Source organism: Stegostoma tigrinum, chromosome 32, assembly GCF_030684315.1.
Source record: "Stegostoma tigrinum isolate sSteTig4 chromosome 32, sSteTig4.hap1, whole genome shotgun sequence".
Lineage (NCBI taxonomy): Eukaryota > Metazoa > Chordata > Chondrichthyes > Orectolobiformes > Stegostomatidae > Stegostoma > Stegostoma tigrinum.
In genome coordinates this window covers 500,105-521,848 of record NC_081385.1, presented here as the reverse complement: position 1 = coordinate 521,848, position 21,744 = coordinate 500,105, and the positions used below count along the sequence as shown (strand labels likewise).

Genomic DNA, 21,744 nt, shown 5'->3' with positions numbered 1-21,744 from the left:
AACAAATGGAGAAAGTGCTGGAGAAGCTCAGCAGGTCTGGCAGCATTTGTGGAGTGAGAAACAGAGTTAATGTTTCAGGTCTGATTCTGTGAAGAGTCACACCAGACTCAAAGCCTTAAATGTCTTTCTCTGTCCACAGATGCTACTGGACCTGCTGAGTTTCTCCAAGTTTATTTGGAATTTATAGTTATGGACCGTCTTAATTGGAACTACTTGGAGATGTCAATTAAACAGAGAAATGGCATCCTACTGTGTTAAAGGAAGGTTATGAGATCAGTCACATTAGCTGCCATCAAGTAATGGTAGCCCTTTACCTAATGTTGAAGGAATGAAACAGCAATCAACTTTTTCCATAAACATTTTACAAAGTTTGTCCCAAATATTTAAAGGCAGGAGTTTTAAATGCCTTGACAATCCTTTTGCCATTGTTAGAGCTGTGTTTGACTGGTTTCACTGCGCGATTCTACTCTAGTGATTCCGTGCACTTTTTACACACATTCATCTTGATTTTTAACAATCCTGAAGAATACATGACCTCTCCCAGAGCTGACCCAGGACCATAGCCAATAGGCCACCTCACCGCTTCAAGTGATACCCTGGCTATGAAAATGAATCCACAACATTCTCACCTGATCTCCTTTCGCACTCAACTTCCCAGTTTCAGACACAAGTAGAGACAGCTTTCTCTGAGAAATGTAATGTGCTCCCATTTCCACTCCTCTCAAAATCAGTGTGGGTGGGGTTTGGGGAGAGGGCTAACCTCCATTGCTGTGAGGAGGGGAGAGGCTCCCCTTGTGAAAGTCCAGCTCGCAGCTTCTGATGGTTTTGAGAATTAAACAGTTGTTGATAACTGTCTGAATTGTGGAGCTGATTATTCTCTCAGACAAAAAGCAACAGAGAAGTGAAGATGATATGTGTTGCCTGTTGCTGATTTCAGTTTGTAGGAACTGTGTGAAGCTGGATCCTGGTACCATCTCAGGGATTGTGGTTGGGGACATCATTGCCACCACCTTGATCGCTCTGGCTGTTTACTTTGTGCTATCTTCCAACAAGGACAAAGCTTCCAATGGTATGATCTTCTTATTAATTTTTCCAATTTCCCCCATTCTGCTGCTGAAAACATTGACTTCCATGTCCCTTGTTGTGAGAGCTGATTATGTTCCCCAAGGGGCCTGTCCTTGGTGATCAGGATCAGAAAACTCTGGCTATGGTCTCACTTCTCTGAGTGAATCCTTAGCCACTTTCTCCAGTCACATTGGGATTGGTAAAACTGCGCAGTGGGCAACCAAATCCAGATCCTCTCCATTATCACCCCCACCCCACCCTGTGTTTTCAAAGCCAACAGGAACAGGAGGCCATTCCACCCGTTGAACCTGGAACATAGGAAAGGGAGGTGATGGTCTTGTCGTATTATCGCTGGACTGTTAATCCAGAGACCCAGATAATGTTCTGGGGACCTGGGCTCAAATCCCACCACAAATCCCAGCAGATGATGAAATTTGAGTTTAATAAATATCTGGAAATGAGAGTTTAATGATGACTGTGAATCCATTGTCGATTGTTAGAAAAACCCATCTGGTTCACTAATGCCCTTTAGGGAAGGAAACCGCTGCCCTTACCTGGTCTGGCTTACATGTGACTCCAGGCTCACGGCAATGTGGTTGACTCTTAAATGGCCTCTGGGCAATTAGGGATGGGCAATAAATGCTGACTTATCCAGTGAATGAATAAAGGAACAGGAAGAGGCCATTCTGCTTCTCACAAGACTGCTACACATGCACAGGAGGAGGCCATTCGACCCTTCTGGACATTATTACACAGGAACACGATTAGGCCATTCAGCCCCTCAAGCCTCTTACATAGGAACAGGATAAGGCCATTCAGCCCATTTGGATTTGTATTTGTACATACATTCATATTTATGTGAAAAACTAGAACTGTTTTGACACTTAGATAACAAAGTGTGAAGCTGGATGAACACAGCAGGCCAAGCAGAATTTTTGTGCTCCTGAGATGCTCCTTGGCCTGCTGTGTTCATCCAGCTCCACACTTTATTATCTTGGATTCTCCAGCATCTGCAGTTCCCATTATCACTGTTTTGACATTTAATGGAATAGACAATGTTCTATTGAAGAATGTTTAGCTGTGAGCCATCTGCTGAATACTGAGTGAAATGACTTTGGGAAAATAGTCAACCAAAGCTTTGTGTGAGACAAGAGGTGGGTATGTCACCTGTGCTGATGCCTAGCAATCTTTTCTGGTTGTTGATTCTGTTTCAAACCCTAGAGAGTTGAAAGGAAGACAACGTCAACATTTGCAAATCTCTTTCTCTCCTCTTGGTTGAAATAGTTGGGAATCTGATGAAGTTTCCATACCTCAGTATTTTGACTACCTTGTTAACCCTGCAAAGCTAAACTGTGAGCACTTTTCAGAGATTTAAAACCCCCCAGTTTTCCAACTCACCTGCTTGGTCTGCATCTGTCAGCAATTTGATTTCAGCAACAAGAAATTCAGTGGACTACAAGAATTCATCAAATTCTAGCTTATGTTTTTAAAACCTTTGGTCAATAGGATGTCTTTCTTTTTCAGTCAGCCCTTCTGTTGCACATTAACAAGAAGAGGCCATTTGGCCCCTCGAACCTGTTGGATCATTCACTATGAGAGCAGGTAGCGGGGCTGAGGTCAAGCCCATAACAGGGGAGTCGAGCCCTTGTGAGGGAATGCGAGCCCAGCATGGCCAGGAGCATGTGCTGAACTATTAGCTGTTTCTTTGTTTTTTCACTTTTTAGTAAGAAGGACTGTAATTTATAACTTTGTTTTCCTTAATTTTCTGTTTTGCACCCTCAGTTTTGTTCCTAGGTACCTTTGGACCTAAGATGGTGCAGTAAGTGGCGATTTGTAAACCTTTCACTGTACTCACATGAGTACATGACAATAAAGCTAATTCAATCCATTTACCCCTTTGCTCCACCGTCTCAATTCCTTTATTCAACATAAAGTTACCCATTTCAGTCTTAAAAACCCCAACTGCCCCTCATCCTGCACATGGGGCAGAACTCCTGATTCCATTCCCTTTGTGTGAATCAGTGCTTCCTGACATCACCCTGAGCGAACAGTCTCTCGCTCTCTTTCTCTCTCTCTCTCTCTCTCTCTCTCTCTCTCTCTCTCTCTCTCTCTCTCTCTGCCCTATCAAGTTCTTTTTAACCGTCTCTATTAGATCACCCCCTACACCGTATCAAACTAATCAGGAATAAGAACTTAGTCTGTGCAGCCTGACCTCATACATGACTGGGATTATTCTGGTGACTGTGCTGTGTGCCTTCTTCTTGAGCTAGTGTATGTGAGGAACTCACCAGTGAATCTTTCTAATCAAGATGAACCTGAAATTGAAATGAACAGTAGATCCCACTTGTCTGTAACACAGCTGCTTTGAGAAAAAGGCCATCCATTTGACAGTGAATTGTCTCTGACCCTAACTCTGAAACATCAGAATCCTCAAGAATTTGCCATTTTGTCTGATTCCCTGACACTTGGTGAGGTGCAAGGTTGAAGTATATTTCTGTCACAGACTGTTGCATAGCGAGTTTTGAGAAGATTTGTAGCTCAGGTTGAGGTTCTGGATGTGAGTTTGCTCGCTGAGCTGGAAGGTTAGTTTTCAGACGTTTCGTCACCATTCTAGGTAACATCAGTGAGCCTCCGACGAAGCTCTGTTGCATCGTTCTCACTTTTTGTATTTTTCTCTTAGAGTCTGAGAAGCAGAACCTCGTTCCTCTTGATCACAATGATCTTTATCAGGTACGGACAGAAATAGCTTCAATCTATAAATCAAAGACTTGAATTAGCTTCTTAGAGTCACAGAATCCCTACAGTGCAGAAAGAGGTCAATTGGCCCATAAGCCCACACCAACCCCCAAAGAGCATCCCACCCAGACCCATGCCCCTACTCTATCCCTGTAACCCTGCATTTCCCATGGCTAACCCAGCTAGCCTGCACATCTCTGGGTAGTTTAGCATTGCCAATCCACCTAATCTGCACATCTTTGCACTGCAACCCAAATAGACAGTCACCTGAGGCTAGAATCGAACCTGGATCCCTGATGCTGTGAGGCGGCTAAGCACTGAGCCACCCTGCTGTCCTGTTAAAGTGCAGCATCTCATTTCGCCAACCTTTGAGCATTGTTTGTGAATTTCTCCAACGGTCCCTATCCCAAACAGTTTGGGTTTCATTAGCACCAGCACAGGCGCTACACTCTGATCCCAATTTGGGAACCAGTTGATGGTAATGGCTGCAGGATTCACCTAGACCCAGTGTTGCTGGGACTACTGATGGTTGTTCTTCGACTGGTTGTGTTGGTACCCGTTGCCGTGTCAATTAACAAAGTCGGGTTTTGGTAATTAGCTGGCATCAGGTTTGGCACATGTGGGGTGTCTGTATTCAGCTGCTCCTCCCCACCCTGAGAGAACAGGTGAGAATAGGCCTGTGCCAGACACACCACATCTGCTGACAGCGAAGTCAGTTGATAGAACTCGCAAGTTTGTGTCCAAATAACAGAGCTTCTGATACGGACACAAGATGAATTAAGTGATTAAAATGTGATCTGTGTAGAAATTGACCAACTCAGATATGGGCAACCAATAAGCATTTGACATTGGAACAGATGTTCTACTGCACAGTGGAATCAGTTACTGTCAAGTCTGACAGATAATGCTAACTGATTCTCCCAAAATGGAGAACCCAAACCGTGTTTCCACGTGGAAATCAAGTGAATTAATGAGTATTTCCTGTAAAAAGCAGTCAGGGCCTTGAATTAATGGTCCAGGTAATTGCAGCTGATGGGGTCCAATGTTATGAAAGGACCCTGTTCCCAGGCAACTGCAGTGCCTTCTCCAAGTCCAATGCAAGATTGAAATAAACACAGAAATTGCTGGAGAATCTCAGGAGATCTGGCAGCAGCAGTGGAGAGAAATGTTTTGGGTCCATTGACCCTGCAGAATGAGGGATTGACCTGGGCTGATCTTCCTGCGCAGAATCTTGGTCCTGGGCTGGGAGCGGTACGATGGTCCACGTGACAGAGAGTTGCCTGTTGGAGGGATTGTGCTCTGTTGTTGAATACTATGGGCTGATTGTGAAAGAACAGCTGTGTAAAACTGTCGCTGCATCTCAATGTGAGGTAGCACTCTTGCACACTTATCTTTGAATTCTGAGTTGTAACACTGTCTTTCCTATTTTATCAGGATCTTGGGACACGAAGGGGAAGCTGTGAATACAGCCAGCTTTCCCCCGCCTGAAAATCTAACCCACTCTCCTGAGACTGGCCCAACAGCAACGCTTCCCACCTCGATCACTGCTTTTCTGTTACTCAATAATGCCTTTCATGTTATTCAGTAATGTTTTTCTGACCTTTGGTTGTTGTTAATGAGTCTATATAAGATCAATGCAAATTCAGTGACTGGTTCAACTCCCAGCCTTATCCCTGTTACCTCTCGTCATATAGCACACTGACAATTACAAACAGGTTAATAGTTTGCTAAGAGCTTTTGTGAGCATTCTGTGGGGTAAACAATTGTTTAGGTTTCACTTCCAGCAATCTCTCATTCCAGCTGTTCATTTGATATTTTTTGAGAGAGTATAGAATGCTTTACCAAGAGTGAAGGTCTGGAAGAGGAGTAATGATGGGGGAAGACATTAGACAGGGTGACCTTCAGAGGAAATAACTCTACTCTATATTTCAGCACAGCAGCTGGTTTCAGTTTCCTCCAGATCCTTTTAGTCACTTGATTTGATGGAACCCAGGTCTTGCTTAAAACAGAGCTATGCTGTTGAAGCTTTTCACCTTATACTCATCAGGACAGAATCACAAGAATACTAAATCCCAAAGGGAACACCAATTTATACTGCATGAGGAAAAGTTGCTGATTGGTTTGCAAATCAGCTCTGCCAATGCCTTGACTTATCAAAGGTAACACACTAGTTAGCTCTGATTCTGCATTTGGACAGCACCTGCTGGACAATCTGGAGTGTGCCAAGAATTTTACTCACAACCAACTGAAGATTGGTCACATTGTAGCTCATGTATACTTGCTGCAAGCTGCATCTATTCATACACAGTGACTTGCCTTTTGCAGGCAAAGAGATTTTGTCCAGAGATTGCAGTTTTTTACAATTAAACAAAGGGGTGGGACAGTCGTTCTCTGGTGCAGTCTGTGGCAATGTCTCAATTAACCTGATTTAATTTGCCAGCCCTTCAGCACTCTCTCATGCAGTATGAATTGTTGTTTACTTTGGGATTTGGAATTTTTGTGATTCCGTCCTGATAAATAAGAGATGAAATACTCTTAACAAGGTGGTTTTTTTCAGCACTAAAGATGCATTTCATTTTCAGACAAGTTTAGGATTTTAGCTTAAAAAAAACCAAAAGAACTGCGGATGCTGTAAATCAGCAACAAAAACAAAGTTGCTGGAAAAGCTCAGCAGGTCTGGCAGCATCTGTGGCGGAGGAAAGAGTTAATGTTTTGAGTCCGGTGACCCTGCTTCAGAACTGTTCTAAGGAAGTGTCACTGGACTCGAAACATTAACTCTGTTTTCTCCTCCACAGATGCTGCCAGACCTGCTGAGCTTTTCCAGCAACTTTGTTTTTGTTAGGATTTTAGCTTGCTGCAATCAGCACTGTTTTTTATTTGTTGCTTCATAAACACAGTCTGCTCTTTATTGACTTAATTCCATGGACTGAGAGGCAGCTTTCTGAAATGGAACATATGTTTAATTCTTTTTGACTAATGACTCGTATATACTTCCTTTTAGAATAAGCAGGGAGCAAGAGCTATCCATCCCTAACAGCATTTAAGATTTGATTTGATTTATTGTAGTCACATGAGCATAAGTACAGTGAGAAGTTTTGTTTTGCGAGCAGTACATACAGATCACAGGGTGCTGAGACAAATGAGGCTTACAGGTTACACTGCACAGGACGTGCACAAAGCAAGATAATAATTAGATGTGAAATTAGAGAGGTTGTATCTAAGTTTTGCTTTGAAAAGTTATTTTGGATTTTTTGGGCCCTTTTAAGATGCTGAGAAACATGTGGATTTAAACAGTCTATTCAGCTTAAACCATAAACCTATTGACAAGGAGATAATGGTTTGTGCACCACTGTCCCGCAGTCCTGATCCTAACTCCCTCTGCAGTCGTCGGGGGAGCAGGCCAGGATTAAAACTGTCAGGGATTAGTGAGTGAAATTGACAATCACAGCGATCAGTGGAGGCAGTGAGAACCATTCCATTTATTCCACATGACATGGATCAATGGCCAGTGAAGTACACAGGACTGTGATCAGGGTCCCATCCTGGAGGATTTTGGAAAAAATAAACATGGCCATTAGGGCATCTCGTGATAGTTAGAGATCCTTGCTCTCTCATACACATCCACCACTGGAACATAAGAACTAGGAGTAGGAGTAGACCATTCAGTCCCTTGAGCCTTTTCATTCAATATGATCCTCGCTGATCTCCTGTCATCCTCAACTTCACTTTCCTGCTCATTCTCAAAACCCTTTAACCTGTTACTGCTTAAAAATCTGCCTATCTTCTTCCCAAATTTACTCAATCTCCCAGCATCCACAACACTCTTGGATAGTGACTTCATGGATTCATGGCCCTTTGAGAGAAATAATTGCTCCTCGTATCTACTTTAAATCTACAGTTTCTGTACAAAAATAACTCCGATGGCTGGATAATCAACTACTGTTGTACTTACCCACTGGTTACACACCCATCTATTACAGCACTACCCATTACACACCCATCTATTACAGAACAACCGATCCATTACATACCCATCTGTTATAGCACCACCCATTACACACCCATGCAGTACAACACCACCCATTTCAACACCGTCCATCCATTATAGCACCACCCAACCATTATACACCCATCCACTATAGCATCACCCATTACATGCCCATGCATTACAACACCATCCATTATAGCACCACCCATCCTTTATACACCCATCCACTATAGCATCACCCATTACATGCCCATGCATTACAACACCATCCATTATAGCACCACCCATCCATTACATGCCCATCCATTATAGCACTATGCATTACACGCCCACACATTATGACGCCATCCATTACAACGCCATCTGTGTTGGCTTCACCCAAGATCCATTCAGTAGAGTATGAGATGGGCAGTTGATCTGAAATTGCTTGATGTCATTTATTGGCGATGTTTATCCTCCTGTGTGTCTGACTTTCTGAATTTGTTCAGGCCAGCAGTGGATTTTCCACCCACACTTACTGCTTTTTTATTTTATGTTGCTTTGTCATGGATTTGCTGCAGTTAATTTGTAACTATGTAGATTATGCCATTTCTGAAATAAATAATTTGAGACTTGCACTTGTTGCCTCTGATTTGCGTTTGATTTATTTAACTATTCACAAATAATGTGGAATCAAAATACAAGATACTGAAGGTAGTGTATAACCCTTGAAAACCTCAATTTAAATTTGTCTGTAACAGGTTCCAGAGTGCTCATGCTCTGTTAGAAAACAGGCTGGGATCCTTCAGAATGGTCGGGTTATGACACTGAGTCACTGAAACATTGGTTCTAACCTGAAGGTCACTCAATGGACACAGAATGCTGGAGAAACTCAGCAGGTCTAGCAGCATCTGTAGAGAGAGAAGCAGATTTAATGTTTCCAGTCTGGCATGACTCTTCTTCAGAACTGAACATTGGACTTGAAACATTAACACTTTTTTTTTCACGACGCATGCTGCCAGACCGAATGTGTTCCTCCAGCACTTTGTTTTAACTCCTATCTTTAGCATCTGCAATACTTTGATGTGAGCAAACAGTACATTGAGTGAGTCAGGACTGAGTGATCTCTGCTCAAACAGGAAGCTGCTCAGCGAGTACCGAGATGCGGCTGACTGTATGGGAGGTAAACCGCTCGAGAGAAAGCAAGAAAAGTCGCATCCATCCGTGCAGTCAGTGCAACTTCAACGAAATCAAGTACAAAAAAAAAAGCCAGGCCCAAACTGACACCTCTGGCAGAGACCAATCAGGAGGTCTGCTCTCAATGGCCGTTATCAGTTGTAGAACATAGAACATTACAGCACAGTACAGGCCCTTCGGCCCTCGATGTTGTGCCGACCTGTCATATCGATCTGAAGCCCATCTAACCTACACTATTCCATGTATGTCCATGTGCTTGTCCAAAGATAGAGAGGTGGAAACAGGGGCACTTAGTTAAACAGGACACACTAGAAAGGAGATTAAAAAATGTGAGGCTGGATGAACACAGCAGGCCAAGCAGCATCTCAGGAGCACAAAAGCTGACGTTTCGGGCCTAGACCCTTCAACAGAGAGGGGGATGGGGTGAGGGTTCTGGAATAAATAGGGAGAGAGGGGGAGGCGGACCGAAGATGGAGAGAAAAGAAGATAGGTGGAGGGGAGAGTATAGGTGGGGAGGTAGGGAGGGGATAGGTCAGTCTAGGGAAGACGGACAGGTCAAGGAGGTGGGATGAGGTTAGTAGGTAGGAGATGGAGGTGCGGCTTGGGGTGGGAGGAAGGGATGGGTGAGAGGAAGAAAAGGTTCGGGAGGCAGAGACAGGTTGGACTGGTTTTGGGATGCAGTGGGTGGAGGGGAAGAGCTGGGCTGGTTGTGTGGTGCAGTGGGGGGAGGGGACGAACTGGGCTGGTTTTGGGATGCGGTGGGGGAAGGGGAGATTTTGAAGCTGGTGAAGTCCACATTGATACCATTGGGCTGCAGGGTTCCCAAGCGGAATATGAGTTGCTGTTCCTGCAACCTTCGGGTGGCATCATTGTGGCACTGCAGGAGGCCCATGATGGACATGTCATCTAAAGAATGGGAGGGGGAGTGGAAAGGACCAGTTTCTTAGCCTCAGCCAGACACTGAAACATTACCGACTATGTCCTGCTAATAGAAGTCATGTCAGACGGTCAGTGCTGAGGGAGCACTGCGCTGCCAGAGGGTCAGTGTTGATGGAGCACCGCACTGTCGGAGGGTCAGTGCCGAGGGAGCGCCGCACTGTTAGAGGGTCAGTGCTGAGGGAGTGCTGCACTGTTGGAGGGTCAGTGCTGCGGGAGCGCCGCACTGTCAGAGGGTCAGTGCTGAGGGAGTGACGCACTGTCAGAGGGTCAGTGCCAAGGGAGCGCCACACTGCCGGAGGGTCAGTGCTGAGGAAGCGCCATGCTGCCGGAGGGTCAGTGCTGAGGGAGCACCGCACCGTGGGAGGGTCAGTGCTGAGGGAGTGCCGTGCTGTCGGAGGGTCAGTGCTGAGGGAGCACCGCACTGTTGGAGGGTCAGTGCTGAGGGAGTGCCGCATTGTCAGAGGGTCAGTGCCAAGGAGCGCCGCACTGTTAGAGGGTCAGTGCTGAGGGAGCAGGCACTGTCAGGTGGTCAGTGCTGAGGGAGTGGGCACTGTCAGAGTGTAAGTGCTGAGGGAGCGCCACGCTGCCGGAGGGTCAGTGCTGAGGGAGTGCCACGCTGCCGGAGGGTCAGTGCTGAGGGAGCACCACACCGTGGGAGGGTCAGTGCTGAGGGAGTGCCGCACTGTCGGAGGGTCAGTGCTGAGGGAGAGCCGCACTGTCGGAGGGTCAGTGCTGAGGGAGCGCCGCACTGTTGGAGGGTCAGTGCTGAGGGATCGCCGCACTGTTAGAGGGTCAGTGTTGAGGGAGCCGGCACTGTCAGAGGGTCAGTGCTGAGGGAGTGGGCACTGTCAGAGGGTCAGTGCTGAGGGAGTGGGCACTGTCAGAGGGTTAGTGCTGAGGGAGCGCCGCACTGTTAGAGGGTCAGTGTTGAGGGAGCCGGCACTGACAGAGAGTCAGTGCTGTGGGTGTGGGCACTGTCAGAGGGTCAGTGCTGAGGGAGCCGGCACTGTCAGAGGGTCAGTGCTGAGGGAGTGGGCACTGTCAGAGGGTCAGTGCTGAGGGAGCGGGCACTGTCAGAGGGTCAGTGCTGAGGGAGCTGGCACTGTCAGAGGGTCAGTGCTGAGGGAGTGGGCACTGTCAGAGGGTCAGTGCTGAGGGAGCGGGCACTGTCACAGGGTCAGTGCTGAGGGAGTGGGCACTGTCGGAGGGTCAGTGCTGAGGGACCTGGCACTGTCACAGGGTCAGTGCTGAGGGAGTGGGCACTGTCAGAGGGTTAGTGCTGAGGGAGCGCCGCACTGTTAGAGGGTCAGTGTTGAGGGAGCCGGCACTGACAGAGAGTCAGTGCTGTGGGAGTGGGCACTGTCAGAGGGTCAGTGCTGAGGGAGTGGGCACTGTCAGAGGGTTAGTGCTGAGGGAGCGCCGCACTGTTAGAGGGTCAGTGTTGAGGGAGCCGGCACTGACAGAGAGTCAGTGCTGTGGGAGTGGGCACTGTCAGAGGGTCAGTGCTGAGGGAGCCGGCACTGTCAGAGGGTCAGTGCTGAGGGAGTGGGCACTGTCAGAGGGTCAGTGCTGAGGGAGCGGGCACTGTCAGAGGGTCAGTGCTGAGGGAGCGGGCACTGTCACAGGGTCAGTGCTGAGGGAGTGGGCACTGTCGGAGGGTCAGTGCTGAGGGACCTGGCACTGTCAGAGGGTCAGTGCTGAGGGAGTGGGCACTGTCAGAGGGTTAGTGCTGACGGAGCGCCGCACTGTTAGAGGGTCAGTGTTGAGGGAGCCGGCACTGACAGAGAGTCAGTGCTGTGGGAGTGGGCACTGTCAGAGGGTCAGTGCTGAGGGAGTGGGCACTGTCAGAGGGTTAGTGCTGAGGGAGCGCCGCACTGTTAGAGGGTCAGTGTTGAGGGAGCCGGCACTGACAGAGAGTCAGTGCTGTGGGAGTGGGCACTGTCAGAGGGTCAGTGCTGAGGGAGCCGGCACTGTCAGAGGGTCAGTGCTGAGGGAGTGGGCACTGTCAGAGGGTCAGTGCTGAGGGAGCGGGCACTGTCAGAGGGTCAGTGCTGAGGGAGCCGGCACTGTCAGAGGGTCAGTGCTGAGGGAGCGGGCACTGTCACAGGGTCAGTGCTGAGGGAGTGGGCACTGTCGGAGGGTCAGTGCTGAGGGACCTGGCACTGTCAGAGGGTCAGTGCTGAGGCAGTGGGCACTGTCGGAGGGTCAGTGCTGAGGGAGCGCCGCACTGTCACAGTTTTATTTATTCATTCAGTGCATGTGAGTGTCATGGCTAGGGCAATATTTGTCCTCCGTCCCTAATTTTAGGAGTCATGGAGATGTGCAGCATGGAAATAGGTAGTCCAACTTGTCCGTGCTGAACAGAGACCATAAATTAATCTAGTCCCATTTGCCAGCATATTTCCCAAATCCCTCTAAACCCTTCCTATTCATGTACCCATCCAGGTGCCTTTTAAATGTTGTAATTGTACCAGCCTCCACCACTTCACCTGGCAGCTCATTCCACACACGCACCACCCTCTGTGTGAAAAGAAAATGCACCTCAGGTCCCCTTTAAATCTTTCCCTCTCACCTGAAACCTATGCCCCTCTAGTTTTGGACTCCCCTACCCTGGGGAAATGACCTTGATTATTCACTGTATTCATGCCCCGCATGATTTTATAAACTTCTATAAGGTCACCCCTGAGCATCTGACGCCCCAGAAAAAATAATCCCAGCCTATTCAGTCTCTCCTTATTGCTGAAAGCCTCCAGCCCTGACTACATCCTTGTAAATCTTTACTGAACCCTGTCAAGTTTCACAATACCTTACCTACAACTGGGAGACCAGAACTGCAGGCAGTACTCCAAAATTGGCCGAACCAATGTTGTGAAAGGCCACAACACGTCCTCCAAACTCCTATAGTCAATGGCCTGACCAATAAAGGCAAGGCAAACAAACACCTTCTTCACTATCCTGCCTACCTGCGACTCCACTTTCACGGAACTCTGAACCTGCACTCCAAAGTCTCCTTGTTCAGCGACATTCCCCACGACCTTACCATTAAGTATATAAGCACTGCCCTGATTTGCCTTTCCAAAATGCAGCATCTCACATTTATCTATGATTTGATCCGAGGCTCCCAGAACATATTTTGGGTTTCAGGATTAATAATTTCGTGATGATACCAACAGAACACCCCCTCCCTGAGAGAGCTGCACTTTGTTGGAGGTGCTGCTTTTAAGATGAGAACTGAAACTGAAGCTATTTCTGTTTCCTTTTGTTGATGTGACAATCCTGCAGTAATTTGTTGAAGAAATCAGGGAGAGTGCCCTCAACAGTATTTGTCAGTCAAACAACAGCTTATTAAACAGTTTATCAGAATCATTATCATATGGTTGCTTTTGCAATCATTCTCCATTGGCTGTAAAATGCTTTGGGATGCCCGATAATATGACAGGAATAAACAGCTGTTTGCTTTGACAGAGCTAGAGCGTTGCTGAACACAGAGACAAACTATCTGTCACTTTTTATGTTGAACTCATCAGGACACATTGCAAGAATAACAAATTTCAAAGGGAGCAACTATTGATTCTGCATTAGAAAAGGTATATTGATTGGTTGTCTTATTGATGTCTTATTTGTGTTTAACTTGGAAATGCAATTGACCATTTACATACACAAAATAAATACTGGGGACTAACCAAATAAATATGAAATAGCTGTGATCAGAGATAATGGGAACTGCAGATGCTGGAGAATCCAAGATAACAAAGTGTGGAGCTGGATGAACACAGCAGGCCAAGCAGCATCTCAGGAGCACAAAAGCTGACGTTTCGGGCATAGACCCTTCATCAGAGAGGGGGATGAGGAGAGGGTTCTGGAATAAATAGGGAGAGAGGGAGTGGCAGATCGAAGATGAAGAGAAAAGAAGATAGGTGGAGAAGAGAGTATAGGTGGGGAGGTGGGGAGGGGATAGGTCAGTCCGGGGAGGACGGACAGGTCAAGGAGGTGGGATGAGGTTAGTAGGTGGGAAATAGAGGTGTGGCTTGAGGTGGGAGGAGGGGATAGGTCAGAGGAAGAACAGGCTAGGGATGTGAGGACGAGCTGCGCTGCTTTTGGGATGCAGTGGGGGAGGATCATCCTCCGACACTTCTGCCATCTACAATCCGACTCCACCACCCAAGACATTTTTCCACCCCCACCCTTGTCTGCCTTCCAGTGAGACCACTCTCTCCACGACCCCCTTGTCCGCTCCGCATTCCCCTCCAACCCCACTACACCCGGCACCTTCCCCTGCAACCGCAGGAAGTGCTACACTTGCCCCCACACCTCCTCCCTCACCCCCATCCCAGGCCCCAAGATGACTTTCCATATTAAGCAGAGGTTCACCTGCACATCTGCCAATGTGGTATACTGTATCCACTGTACCTGGTGTGGCTTCCTCTACATCGGGGAAACCAAGCGGAGGCTTGGGGACTGCTTTGCAGAACACCTCCACTCGGTTCGCAATAAACAACTGCACCTCCCAGTCGCCAACCATTTCCACTCCCCCTCCCATTCTTTAGATGACATGTCCATCCTGGGCCTCCTGCAGTGCCACAATGATGCCACCCGAAGGTTGCAGGAACAGCAACTCATATTCCACTTGGGAACCCTGCAGCCCAATGGTATCAATGTGGACTTCACCAGCTTCAAAATCTCCCCTCCCCCCACTGCATCCCAAAACCAGCCCAGCCTGTCTCTGCCTCCCTAACCTGTTCTTTCTCTCACCCATCCCTTCCTCCCACCTCAAGCCACACCTCCATCTCCTACCTACTAACCTCATCCCACCTCCTTGACCTGTCCATCTTCCCTGGACTGACCTATCCCCTCCCTACCTCCCCACCTATACTCTCCTCTCCACCTATCTTCTTTTCTCTCCATCTTCGGTCTGCCTCCCCCTCTCTCCCTATTTATTCCAGTTCCCTCTCCCCCATCCCCCTTTTCTGATGAAGGGTCTAGGCCCGAAACATCAGCTTTTGTGCTCCTGAGATGCTGCTTGGCCTGCTGTGTTCATCCAGCTCCACACTTTGTTATCTTAAATATGAAATAACTGTTTTATTCTAAGCCACTCAGCTCAGAAAAGGCAGGAATCAGGGTGGTTGCTGCCTCTTGCTGGTTCTACCGAGTGATGAAGGTGGCCACTAACCAGAACAGTTCACCCACTGATTGAGATAATGCTCACCCATCAGTTTCAAAACTCCTCTACGCAGTCACCGAACAAGCACCTTTAACCAGCCTTCAGAAAAATTAGGCTCGTCATTGGTACGATCGCTAGGAGGGAAAAGGTTAATTACCTTTGCTGGTTTCTTTTCACTTAAAAGCGAACATCTAATCTTCTAATCAGATTATCTCAAATGTTGAAGTGTTTGCTTCTTTTAAATATTCTTTAATGATTTTTTAAACTGAAATGTCCTGTTTAACAGCAGTAAATACATCTCAAAAGAAAGCTTCATTAATTGTAGAACACCTTGGGCTGTCTGGAGATTGTGAAAAGTCTTTCTCTCCTTTTGGGTAACATCGTTTTCTCTCCTGGTTCATTGATTGCTGGGTCTGCTGTACTCGAAGATTATTGTGTGTTCATTCCAGAGCAGGATGTAAAATTGATGAATAAATAGCTAACTCTCCAGGTAGATTATATCAGAAGTTTGTGGAGAAACTTTATATCCTTTCTGTCTAATATTTTTGAATTACAAATTCTTTGTGAAACAATTGTGACAATGTATTAGAGAGAAAGTGCTACAAGGGAAGCAGAATTGTTCAATATACATCTGGGAATTTCTCTATGGAATGTATGAGAGAGAAACTGTCACAGAGTCCAATGCACGGAACTTTTAATCAACCTGTTCAAAGCTGTCATTACACACCCCTGGAACAGTGGGACCTGATACTGGCTCTTTGAAGTGAGTGGCAGAGTGACTGCAGAAGTGACAGTCTCATTACTCCACTCAGTCAATGGGAATGTTCTGATTCTAATGTTCAAAAGCCTGTGAGTTCAAATCCCACTGTGGCTATTTGAGAATTAGAAATTCAGAATTGAAAGGTTGATTTTGGTAAAGAGTGAAACTGTTGGATTGTAAAACCCTGAAGTAAAAGCAAAAAGCGCTGGAGAAAGTCAACAGCATTTGTGGAGATTGAAGCAGAATTAATGCTTCAAATCTGATATGACTGTTTTTTTCCAAAGGTTCTGAGAAAGACTCATCCCAGACTTGAAATGTTAATTCTGTTTCTCTCTCTATCTACAGATGCTGCTGACTTTCTCCAGCATTTTCTGATTTTATTTCAGATTCCGGCACCTGCAGGATTTTTGTTTTTATTGAATTCGCTTCCAAACATCCTTTCTGTCCATATCCTGTCTTTGACTCTGATGTCCTTTTCCAAAATTTCAATCCACAGTGGTCCAGAAAGCCAGTTCTATTTTCACAGAAATCACTTGAACCCTTCCATTGTTATCATTCAGTCTGTCTCACATTGCGATAGATCCATTAACTGTTACACGTTCATATAAATAAAGCGAAAAAAGCCAGTCTGAAATATCACTTGTTTTGCAACCATGACCAGCACTGAGTTGCAAAGAGGCCATTCAGTCCATCAACTATGCATTGGTGTAAAGTACATTTTATCTTTTGCATTGAGTCTTTTTGAGGCCTAAGGGAATCTAGGCTTTATAAATTGAGATGGCAAAGTGTGGAGCTGGATGAACACAGCAGGCCAAGCAGCATCTTAGGAGCACAAAAGCTGAAGTTTTGGGCCCAGACCCCGAGGTAGAGAATGCAAAAGGAAAGTGGACTTTTAAGATAAAAACAGAGGCTGTGTCTCATCTGATGGACTGAGCCCAGTTCTGGGCATCATCCTTTAGCAAGGAAGCTGTGGTGGAGAAGGTTAATGAGAGCTAGATTTCAGTCCCGAAGGATAGATTGGAGTAATTGGATTGTTTGTCTTGGAGAATGCTGAAGGAAGAGGTGAGAAAGCTGATTGATGCCCTGAGCTTGTCACTGGCAGAGAGATGGAGGACCAGATGTCACAGGAGGAAGGAGGTTTTAATGTAGTAAGTGGTTAAGAGTTTGAATGCACTGCCTGAGCATGATGGCTTTCCAAAGAGATAGAAACTAAAGGACTACGAAGAAAGGACTGGGACGTGAGGTTAGTTACTGTGCTTTTGCAGAGCCGGCCAGACAGAACGGCCTCTTGCTGTACTGTACTATTCTTGAATTTATCTTTTTAATTAATTCAAGCTCATGCAACATAAACTAGTTTGTATTTCCTGTCAGTTCAAATGCCTCCCTTACATTTATGAGCATGTGTCGAATGCCATAGCAAGTAACTCACCTCCTGGCTCCTCAAAGCCTGTCCACACTCTACAAGGCACAGATCAGGAGTGTGATGGGATACTCCCCACTGACTGGATGGGTGCAGCCCCAACAACACTCAAGAAGCTTGACACCATCCAGGGGAAAGCAGTTTACCCGATTGGCACTACGCCCACGAGCATCCATTCCCACTACCATCGACGCTCAGTTGGAGCAGTGTGTACTCTCTACAAGATGCTCTGCGGAAATTCACCAAAGATCCTTAGACAGCACCTTCCAAACCCATGACCACTTCCATCTAGAAGGACAAGGGCAGCAGGTACATGGGAACACCACCCCCTGCAAGTTCCCCTCCAAGCTACTCACCATCCTGACTTGGAAATATATTCCCTGTTCCTTCACTGTTGCTGGGTGAAAATCCTGGAATTCCCTCCCTAAGGGCATTGTGGGTCAACCCACAGCAGGAGGCCTGCAGCGGTTCAAGAAAGCAGCTCACCCCCACCTTCTCAAGGGCAACTAGGGATGGGCAAGTAACAAGCCCCTTGTTGGGCCCAGCTAGCAATGCCCACATCCCACAATGTGAACAGATAAAAATAGACCAGACAGGCAATGGAATACATGAGACTTATTGATCCGGGACAAACTGGGGATGGTCACTTACCCCAGCTGCTGGTGTTAGTCAATCTGGCTTCTGCAAGGCAGGACTTTTCTCTTCCATATAAGCTTCAAGAGGGTCAGACAGACTGCATTTTGTCAGACTGGTACTGCACCATTAAAATCTAGATGTAGTATTTTTGTTTGTGGCTGGTGGTCTCTTTCTCTTTTCTGCATTCACAACGTGCATTGTGCAAGGAAGATGTGATCATGAACCTGTAACTGCAAATTAGGGGACCAGCTTTCTAAAACCAGTCCGAGATTTATGAGAAATCTTAGCAATCTTTTGGAGGAGGGGGAGTGTCTTGTTGGCTTTTTCTAATTAAAAGATGTATTTGACCATCATCAATAACAAGGTGCATGGCACACAGCAGGTGCCTGGCTCATATAGTGTGATTGTCCTGTTTGCCGAGCTGTAGCTAGTAGGACACTTGGACTTTGTTTCAAAACTAATGATCAAATTAGTTGTGATTTAGTAGAATGTGATTTAGTTTGCAGGATAGTCACAGGTTTTTGTATAGTAAGAAGGGCATTTTTTTTATTTGCCTATCTTTCTGGCCAGCCTTTTCAGGGATGTTATTACACACCTCTGGAGCAGGGAGGACTAGGACCTGGGCCTCCTGGGCCAGGGTTAAGGACACTACCACTGTGCCACAAGAAGGTCAAAGAACAGTATTTTATTCAATCACTACAAAAGAAAGCCATGTGTTTGGTTCTTGGTTTAGATTTTTTAATGCTGTCTATTAAGTGCTATGAACTTTCTAGTTAAGTGTGTTTTATTAATTTTCCATTGAATGAAGTATGTTTGCGATGTGTATACAGTAATGTCACCTATCATAGCACAACATCTGGAATTAAGAGTCTAATGATGTTCATGAATTCATTGTTGATTGACAGATTTCACATGTAACTCCAGACCCACAGCAATGTAGCTGACTCTTAACTGCCCTCTGGGCAATTAGAGATGTGCAATTAACGCTGGCCCAGACAGCAATGCCCTCACCCTGTGAAGTAATTTAAAAAACCTGATTGTAAGCTACAAATTCTCAGCTCAGGCACTCACTCACTACAATCCGACCCCACCACCCAAGACATTTTCCCATCCCCACCCTTGTCTGCCTTCCGGTGAGACCACTCTCTCCGTGACTCCCTTGTCCGCTCCACACTGCCCTCCAACCCCACCACACCCAGCCCTTTCCCCTGCAACCGCAGGAAATGCTACACTTGCCCCCACACCTCCTCCCTCACCCTCATCCCAGGCCCCAAGATGATTTTCCACATCAAGCCGATGTTCATCTGCACATCTGCCAATGTGGTATACTGCATCCACTGTGCATGGTGTGGCTTCCTCCACATTGGGGAAACCAAGCGGAGGCTTGGGGACTGCTTTGCAGAACACGTCCGCTCGTTCGCAGCAAACAACTGCACCTCCCAATTGCAAAGCATTTCCACTCCCCCTCCCATTCTTTAGATGTCATGTCCATCATGGGCCTCCTGCAGTGCCACAATGATGCCACCCGAAGGTTGCAGGAACAGCAACTCATATTCCGCTTGGGAACCCTGCAGCCCAGTGGTATCAATGTAGATTTCACCAGCTTCAAAATCTTCCCTCCCCTCACTGCATCCCAAAACCAGCCCAGCTCGTCCCCGCCTCCCTAAACTGTTCCTCCTCTCACCTATCCCTTCCCACCCCAAGCCACACCTCCAGTACCTACCTACTAAACTCATCCCGCCCCCTTGATCTGTCTGTCCTCCCTGGACTGACCTATCCCCTCCCTACCTTCTCATGTACACTCACCTTTACTGGCTCCATCTCCGCCCCTTTAACTTGTCTGTCTCCTCTCCATCTATCTTCTCCTCTATCCATCTTTGGTCCATGAAACGTCAGCTTTTGTGCTCCTAAGATGCTGCTTGGCCTGCTGTGTTCATCCAGCTCCAAACCTTGTTATCTCTGTCAATGAGACTTATAATTAAAAGTGTGGTTTTGGGCTCCAGTCAGTTTAAACCAGATGAAGGACATTTGGAGATAATGGGAACTGCAGATGCTGGAGAATTCCAAGATAATAAAATGTGAGGCTGGATGAACACAGCAGGCCAAGCAGCATCTCAGGAGCACAAAAGCTGACGTTTCGGGCCTAGACCCTTCATCAGAGAGGGGGATGGGGAGAGGGAGCTGGAATAAATAGGGAGAGAGTGGGAGGAGGACCGAAGATGGAGAGTAAAGAAGATAGGTGGAGAGAGTATAGGTGGGGAGGTAGGGAGGGGATAGGTCAGTCCAGGGAAGACGGGCAGGTCAAGGAGGTGGGATGAGGTTAGTAGGTAGCTGGGGGTGCGGCTTGGTGTGGGAGGAAGGGATGGGTGAGAGGAAGAACCGGTTAGGGAGGCAGAGACAGGTTGGACTGGTTTTGGGATGCAGTGGGTGGGGGGGAAGAGCTGGGCTGGTTGTGTGGTGCAGTGGGGGGAGGGGACGAACTGGGCTGGTTTTGGGATGCGGTGGGGGGAGGGGAGATTTTGAAGCTGGTGAAGTCCACATTGATACCATTGGGCTGCAGGGTTCCCAAGCGGAATATGAGCTGCTGTTCCTGCAACCTTCGGGTGGCATCATTGTGGCACTGCAGGAGGCCCATGATGGACATGTCATCTAAAGAATGGGAGGGGGAGTTGAAATGGTTTGCGACTGGGAGGTGCAGTTGTTTATTGCGAACTGAGCGGAGGTGTTCTGCAAAGCGGTCCCCAAGCCTCCGCTTGGTTTCCCCAATGTAGAGGAAGCCACACCGGGTACAATGGATACAGTATACCACATTGGCAGATGTGCAGGTGAACCTCTGCTTAATACGGAAAGTCTTCTTGGGGCCTGGGATGGGGGTGAGGGAGGAGGTGTGGGGGCATGTGTAGCATTTCCTGCGGTTGCAGGGGAAGGTGCCGGGTGTGGTGGGGTTGGAGGGCAGTGTGGAGCGAACAAGGGAGTCACGGAGAGAGTGGTCTCTCCGGAAAGCAGACAAGGGTGGGGATGAAAAAATGTCTTTGGTGGTGGGGTCAGATTGTAGATGGCGGAAGTAAAAACCTGATGGGTGTTTACAATAAGCAACAGTCCTTAACTCGTCCCTGTTAGACTATCTTTTCAATTCCATATTTTTTGTATTGAATTTGTGCAGGGCAGGTCATGTCTTATTAACTTGATTGAATTTTTAGGAGGTGTTGAAAGTGATCAATGAGGGTACAGCAGTGAATGTTGTTGACATGAATTTTAATCTGGCTTTCAACAAGGTCCCCCATGGTAGGCTAACCCAGAAGATTACGATGCATAGGATCCGCAGTGACCTGGCCGCGTGGATTCAGTATTGGCTTACCCATAGAAGACAGAGGGTAGTGGTGGAAGGGTGTTTTTCAGGCTGGAGGTCCATGACTAGTGGTGTTCTGCAGGGATCTGTATTGGGGCCTGTGCTGTTTGTGATATATAAATGACTTGGATGAAAATATAGATGGGTGGGTTAGTAAGTTTGCTGATGATACAAAGATTGGTGGAGTTATGGATATTGTAGAAGGTTGTCAAAGGATACCATGGGATATAGATCAGTTGCAGATATGAGCGGAGAAATGGCAGATGGAGTTCAATCCGGGTCAATGTGAGGTGCTACACTTTGGGAGATCAAATTTTAGGAAAAGTACTCAGCTAATGGCAGGACCCTGAACAGATTGATGGACAGAAGGATCTTGGGGTTCAAGTCCATATCTCCCTGAAAGTGGCCTCACAAGTAGGTCGGGTGGTAAAAAAGACATAAGGCATGCTTCCTTTTATTGGTCAGAAGACACAGGGTGGTAGTTGATGGGAAATGTTCATCCTGGAGACCAGTT

At 47.0% G+C, this 21,744-nt stretch overlaps 1 protein-coding gene across 8 annotated transcripts in view; it reads left to right on the top strand.

The window, feature by feature from the left end:
• The window catches only part of LOC125466940 (T-cell surface glycoprotein CD3 gamma chain-like), a 74,504-nt gene that overhangs the window by 11,935 nt on the left and 40,825 nt on the right, over window positions 1–21,744 (top strand). For 3 of the 8 annotated variants that reach the window (XM_048562144.1, XM_048562143.1, XM_048562146.1), the window contains 3 exons: window positions 938–1,069; window positions 3,746–3,795; window positions 5,236–6,452. The exons of 4 other annotated variants lie outside the window; for them this stretch is intronic. In XM_048562144.1, coding sequence (XP_048418101.1) covers window positions 938–1,069; window positions 3,746–3,795; window positions 5,236–5,289 — 236 coding nt within the window. In that variant the 3' untranslated portion in view covers window positions 5,290–6,452. Of the gene's footprint in view, window positions 1–937; window positions 1,070–3,745; window positions 3,796–5,235; window positions 6,453–21,744 lie in introns of those variants that run through there. One more of the 8 variants, XM_059638958.1, reaches the window with a different exon arrangement.